At 41.6% G+C, this 6,502-nt stretch overlaps 3 protein-coding genes across 3 annotated transcripts in view; 2 read left to right on the top strand and 1 right to left on the bottom strand.

Moving 5' to 3' along the window:
• LOC111460194 (adenosylhomocysteinase) lies at window positions 1-2,258 on the top strand. Its single transcript, XM_023103327.1, has 2 exons — window positions 1-810; window positions 1,201-2,258. Exons 1-2 carry the CDS (start codon window positions 100-102, stop codon window positions 1,945-1,947), a joined length of 1,458 nt encoding a protein of 485 aa, XP_022959095.1. The 5' UTR covers window positions 1-99; the 3' UTR covers window positions 1,948-2,258.
• Window positions 2,259-3,375: 1,117 nt separating this feature from the next.
• LOC111460191 (adenosylhomocysteinase-like) lies at window positions 3,376-5,611 on the top strand. Its single transcript, XM_023103324.1, has 2 exons — window positions 3,376-4,188; window positions 4,544-5,611. Exons 1-2 carry the CDS (start codon window positions 3,478-3,480, stop codon window positions 5,288-5,290), a joined length of 1,458 nt encoding a protein of 485 aa, XP_022959092.1. The 5' UTR covers window positions 3,376-3,477; the 3' UTR covers window positions 5,291-5,611.
• Window positions 5,612-5,715: 104 nt separating this feature from the next.
• LOC111460020 overlaps window positions 5,716-6,502 on the bottom strand; it is a 1,860-nt gene continuing 1,073 nt past the window's right edge. Inside the window, exons 2-3 of the mRNA XM_023103098.1 lie at window positions 5,828-6,174; window positions 5,716-5,735 (exon numbers count right to left, since the gene is read on the bottom strand). Of these exons, the coding sequence (XP_022958866.1) occupies window positions 5,716-5,735; window positions 5,828-6,174 (367 nt within the window). The remainder of the gene's footprint in view (window positions 5,736-5,827; window positions 6,175-6,502) is intronic.

The following is a 6,502-nucleotide window of genomic DNA, read 5'->3' as shown; positions in this document are numbered from 1 at the left end:
TGCTCAATTTTGTGTGCGCTCACATTTCTCTCTTCTGCGATCTTCTTCGTTATCGCAGAAACGAGATTTTTGTGTTCTTTCTTCCCCCAATCTCTCACCATGTCTCTCATTGTCGAGAAGACCGCTGGCGGCCGTGAGTACAAGGTCAAGGAAATGTCTCAGGCCGACTTCGGTCGCCTCGAGATCGAGCTCGCCGAGGTCGAAATGCCCGGTCTCATGGCTTGCCGTACCGAATTCGGCCCCTCCCAGCCATTCAAGGGAGCTCGCATTACCGGCTCCCTCCACATGACCATCCAGACCGCGGTTCTCATCGAAACCCTCACCGCTCTCGGTGCTGAGGTTCGTTGGTGCTCCTGCAACATTTTCTCCACTCAGGACCACGCCGCTGCCGCGATTGCTCGCGACAGCGCCGCTGTGTTCGCCTGGAAGGGGGAGACTCTTCAGGAGTACTGGTGGTGTACCGAGCGTGCCTTGGATTGGGGTCCCGGTGGTGGTCCGGATCTGATTGTTGACGATGGCGGTGATGCGACTCTCTTGATTCATGAGGGAGTTAAGGCTGAGGAGATTTATGAGAAGAGCGGCGCTCTTCCTGATCCTTCTTCTACTGATAACGCTGAGTTTCAGATCGTGTTGACGATTATCAGAGATGGATTGAAATCTGACCCTAAGAGGTATCACAAAATGAAGGAGAGATTGGTTGGTGTTTCGGAAGAGACTACCACTGGTGTTAAGAGGCTTTACCAGATGCAGGCCAGTGGAACCTTGTTGTTCCCTGCCATTAATGTCAATGACTCTGTCACTAAGAGCAAGGTATGATTTCTTGTGCATTTTATTTAGATCTGAGTTTCTGTTCTGTTTTTCATTTCTCTGTTGCTGTAGATCTGATCTCTGTGATAATTTTTCTGTTCGAATCCCGTCAGATCTTATAACCAATGGCTCATCCATGCTTGTATGTGTAGTGTTTGAACTGTAACTCTGAGCAAAATCTTTGGACTCATCCATGCTATTGGACTCATTTCTTGTTGAACCATTGTTCTTTGTTCTTTCTGTACACTTTCAAATTCAGTTACCCTGTTTTTCGCTAGTGACTGATAACTGTAGATCTCTCATCAATCGATCTTGTCCTAGTGATGATTTATTGTTATCTTTTTGCTTTAAACACCAATAGTTCTGATTAGATTTACTTCTGATTGTTTACAGTTCGATAACTTATATGGATGCCGACACTCTCTCCCTGATGGTTTGATGAGAGCTACCGATGTCATGATTGCCGGTAAGGTTGCTGTTGTGTGCGGTTATGGAGATGTTGGAAAGGGTTGTGCTTCTGCTCTCAAGCAAGCTGGAGCTCGTGTGATCGTGACCGAGATCGATCCAATTTGTGCCCTCCAGGCTCTTATGGAAGGACTTCCCGTCCTCACATTGGAAGATGTCCTCTCCGAGGCTGATATCTTCGTCACCACCACCGGTAACAAGGATATCATCATGGTCGACCACATGAGGAAAATGAAGAACAATGCCATCGTCTGCAACATTGGTCACTTTGACAATGAGATCGACATGCTCGGTCTTGAGAGCTACCCTGGTGTGAAGCGTATCACCATCAAGCCTCAAACCGACAGGTGGGTCTTCCCCGAAACCAACTCCGGCATCATTGTGTTGGCCGAGGGTAGACTCATGAACTTGGGTTGTGCCACTGGACACCCCAGCTTTGTCATGTCCTGCTCATTCACAAACCAAGTGATTGCACAGCTCGAGCTCTGGAACGAGAGAACATCCGGGAAGTATGAGAAGAAGGTTTACGTGTTGCCGAAGCACCTCGACGAGAAGGTGGCCGCACTTCACCTGGGTAAACTAGGTGCTAGGCTCACCAAGCTCAGCAAGGACCAAGCTGACTACATCAACGTGCCAGTTGAGGGTCCATATAAGCCTGCTCACTACAGGTACTGAGAGCAGAATTCTGGCTTTACAAGTAGGGGTTTATGGAAGTGTTTGGGGTTAGTGGTGTGAAGGGGAAAGGGTCTGTGTGTTGAAGAGAGACCCATTGTATGGGGCTGAATAAGGATAGATTTGGCTGTGTGAAAAATATTACTTGTTTTTGTTTTAATTTTTTTTTTTTGTTGAATTTGTGGCATCGTGATTATCGGTGAGAAAGAACAGAGAAAAGAGAAGAAGAAATTGCTGCCTTTATTTTTTTTTGTTGTTTTAGAAATGTAGCTGTCTTGGATTTTCTTGATATTTTATTTGTGCACGTTTTTCTTTCCTTTCTTTTTTTTTTTTTATAAAAAAGACAGATTATTGTCTTAAATAAATATGATTTGTTGTATAATAATCTGCTGCAATATTTTGGCGGTCCAAATTTTTATTGTTAAGATTTCCTTGGGGAAAAAATTGGTTAGCGGATTTTTGACAATTTTTTTGGTTTTTTGTTTTTAGAACTTAATCATAAATAAATTTTAGATCTCAAATTTGGAATAATTCTTTTACAAATTTTCACTTAATATTTCTTATAATAGAATTTTTAGTTAAACTACTTTACATTCTATTTTCAAACTGAAGTTTGAAAATTAAAATAGTGGAAGGTACTTAAAAAAAATGTTTTAATAATAGGGTTGGATCTTAAAAAGCGTCCTTAAATTTACAAATATTTATTAATATATTAAAACTTTTTATTATTTAAAATTACGTTGGCACTTTTCTAAAGGTAGAAAAATACTCTTAGATATAAACATAAAAATATTCTTAGGAAATTGTTTATAATGAATGGAAAATGTGAGATTGTTTACCTACCCTACATATATTATTTTTTCCTTTAGTATCATTGCTCTCCTTTGCTTCAACTTCAAACTTTTCTTATTTTTAAATGTAATTGCAAATAAAAATGACAATTTCAAACAAAATCATAAAAAAAATAAAGTATCCCAAATAGCCAAATTCTTAAAAAGTTATTTGAAATAGGAAAGAACCAACTTAGAAAAAAAAATACGAGTGTTAGAATTTATTATATTTATATTTGGAAATAGTTATAAATGAGAGAATTAATCATTTATATTTAGAGTTTTAATATTTAAGAAGAGATAAAAGATTAGAAATATGTAGAAATGGAAGAATTAAAGAAGAGATTAAAAGTATATTTAAGAAGCTAAAGAAAAAAAAAAAAGAAATTGAGTTATTAAAAAAATTTGAAACAATTAAATGTATTAAAGACTAAAATACTAAAAATATTAACCGATAAGATTTTAGATTATCCATTAAAAAACCGACCCGAAACCGGTCTAGAAAATGAAGACCCGATAAAATCACAATCTCAAAGCCCTAAGGTGGGAGTTGGAAGCCCCGAATGTGGACCGTCGATTTATCTATTTATAGGGCCTCAGTTTGCTCTATCCTTTGTGCGCTCACATCTCTCTCTTCTGCGATCTTCTTCTTCATCGCAGAAACAAGAGATTTTTGTGTTCTTTCTTCCCCAATTCTCTCGCAATGTCTCTAATTGTCGAGAAGACCGCCGGCGGCCGTGAGTACAAGGTCAAGGACATGTCTCAGGCCGACTTCGGCCGCCTCGAGATCGAGCTCGCCGAGGTCGAAATGCCTGGCCTCATGGCTTGCCGTACCGAATTCGGCCCTTCGCAGCCATTCAAGGGAGCTCGCATCACCGGCTCCCTCCACATGACCATCCAAACCGCGGTGCTCATCGAAACCCTCACCGCTCTCGGTGCTGAGGTTCGTTGGTGCTCCTGCAACATTTTCTCCACTCAGGACCATGCCGCTGCCGCGATTGCTCGCGACAGCGCCGCCGTGTTCGCCTGGAAGGGGGAGACACTTCAGGAGTACTGGTGGTGTACCGAGCGCGCCTTGGACTGGGGCCCTGGTGGTGGTCCGGATCTGATTGTTGACGATGGTGGTGATGCTACTCTCTTGATTCACGAGGGAGTTAAGGCTGAGGAGATTTATGAGAAGAGCGGCGTTCTTCCTGATCCTTCTTCTACTGATAACGCTGAGTTTCAGATCGTGTTGACGATTATTAGAGATGGATTGAAATCTGACCCTAAGAGGTATCACAAGATGAAGGAGAGATTGGTTGGTGTCTCGGAAGAGACTACCACCGGTGTTAAGAGGCTTTACCAGATGCAGGCCAGTGGAACCTTGTTGTTCCCTGCCATTAATGTCAATGACTCTGTCACTAAGAGCAAGGTATGATTTCTTGTGCTTTTCTTTTAGATCTGAACTTCTTTTCTGTTTTTTCATTTCTCTGTTGCTGTAGATCTGATTTTTGTGTTCAAATCCCGTCAGATCTGGGTCCCAAGCTCATCCATGCTTGTATTTTGTTGTGTTTGAATCATCCATATCCATGCATGTACTTGCTTCTGAATCATGCATGACTTTAAAACAAGCTGTTAATGGAATTCAATTTCAGTTACCCTGTTTCCCGCTGTTGAGTGATAATTATCTTTCATCTGCCAATCGAACCGTTGTAACGTTTTATTGTCAATTTTGAGCTTCAAACACCAATCTGGTTCCGAGTGGGTTCACTTCTGATTGTTTACAGTTCGACAACTTGTATGGATGCCGACACTCTCTCCCTGATGGTTTGATGAGAGCTACTGATGTCATGATTGCCGGTAAGGTTGCTGTTGTGTGCGGTTATGGAGATGTTGGAAAGGGCTGTGCTTCTGCTCTCAAGCAAGCTGGCGCTCGTGTTATCGTGACCGAGATTGATCCAATTTGTGCCCTCCAGGCTCTCATGGAAGGTCTTCCCGTCCTCACCTTAGAAGATGTTGTCTCTGAGGCAGATATCTTCGTCACCACCACCGGTAACAAGGATATCATCATGGTTGACCACATGAGGAAGATGAAGAACAATGCCATTGTCTGCAACATTGGTCACTTTGACAATGAGATTGACATGCTCGGTCTTGAGAGCTACCCTGGTGTAAAGCGTATCACCATCAAGCCTCAAACAGACAGGTGGGTCTTCCCCGAGACCAACGCCGGCATCATCGTGTTGGCTGAGGGTAGACTCATGAACTTGGGTTGTGCCACTGGACACCCTAGCTTTGTTATGTCCTGCTCATTCACAAACCAAGTGATTGCACAGCTCGAGCTCTGGAACGAGAGGACATCTGGGAAGTATGAGAAGAAGGTTTACGTGTTGCCCAAGCACCTTGATGAGAAGGTGGCTGCCCTTCACCTGGGCAAACTAGGTGCTAGGCTTACCAAGCTCAGCAAGGACCAAGCTGACTACATCAATGTGCCAGTTGAGGGTCCATACAAGCCTGCTCACTACAGGTACTGAGAGGAACATTCTGGTTTTACAGTAGGGTTTTTTTGAAGTCGTTGGGTTAGTGGTCTGTAGGGGTAAGGGTCTGTGTTGAAGAAAGAAAGACGCGTTGTGTACGGGTTGAATAAGGAAGGTTAGATTTGGCTGTGTGAAAAAATATCTTTTGTTTTTGTTTTTTTAGCTGAATCTGTTGTATCGTTTTTTATCGGTGAGGAAGAAGAGAGAAGGCAGAAGAAATATCTTCTTTTTATTTTATGTGTTTTAGGAAATGTATCTGTCCCGGATTTTATGGATATTTTGTTGGTTCTCTCCATTATTTGTGAACGTGTTTCTTCGATAATCGCTGATTTTAGGAAGGTTGTTGTCTTAAATGAATATGATTTGTTTTGTTGTAAGATTAGAAGGTGTAGAGTCGAGGCACTAAAACCTACCAAAAACCATCAAACAAAAAGTTCATCCTCTAATATTAAAGAGGTTAAAATTATTATATAACTTAAGTCTCTATTATTTTAAAAAAAGGCATAAAATTATACTCGACAAAAGAGAACGTACCGCGAGGATGAAGTTGTATCCCCGTTTGAGGACTTTCAACCAAGAGAAACTGAGTCATCTTGATGAAATCCTCCGCGAAATCGACCGGAAGCAGTTCAGATGAAGGAACCGGCACCGATCGTACGCCGTCTGATCGACGGCAACGAGGATGAGGTGATTTACCGAAGGCCGAGTGCCTTCTCCGAGCCAGAGACTGTCGAGAAACACGTCCAGCATAGTAGTAACGGCTGTGGTTTCTTGATCGGCGTACGCCTTGTTTACGACGGCGATTATCACCGTCTGGTTCGCCACAGAGCCGATTCAACCTCGTCTCGTGGTGCAAGAGAATCATAATCGCTGGTATTACTCTGCAACATTGAATACAGAACAAATTCAAAATGAATTTGAAATCACACAAAGGCGTCAAATGTAGCCGATTTCATTAGTCGCGATGCAACAGCATCAAATCATCAATACTGTTCTGCAACAATGAATCCATAACGAATTCACACAATCAACTCTAAATTACACAAAAACGACAAAGACAGAATCAAATCACTAGTAATGTCCAGCAAAAGTAAATCCAGAACCAGTTCACACAATCGATTCTCAATTGCAAGAACAAAAAAAAAAAAAAAAAAAAAAAAAAAAAAAAAAAAAAAAAAAAAAAAAAAAAAAAAAAAAAAAAAAAAAAAA

The sequence above is a fragment of the Cucurbita moschata genome, unplaced genomic scaffold (assembly GCF_002738365.1).
Source record: "Cucurbita moschata cultivar Rifu unplaced genomic scaffold, Cmos_1.0 Cmo_Scf00023, whole genome shotgun sequence".
Classification (NCBI taxonomy): domain Eukaryota; kingdom Viridiplantae; phylum Streptophyta; class Magnoliopsida; order Cucurbitales; family Cucurbitaceae; genus Cucurbita; species Cucurbita moschata.
The sequence above is the reverse complement of the archived record's forward strand: the minus strand, read 5'-3'. Positions and strand labels throughout refer to the sequence as shown.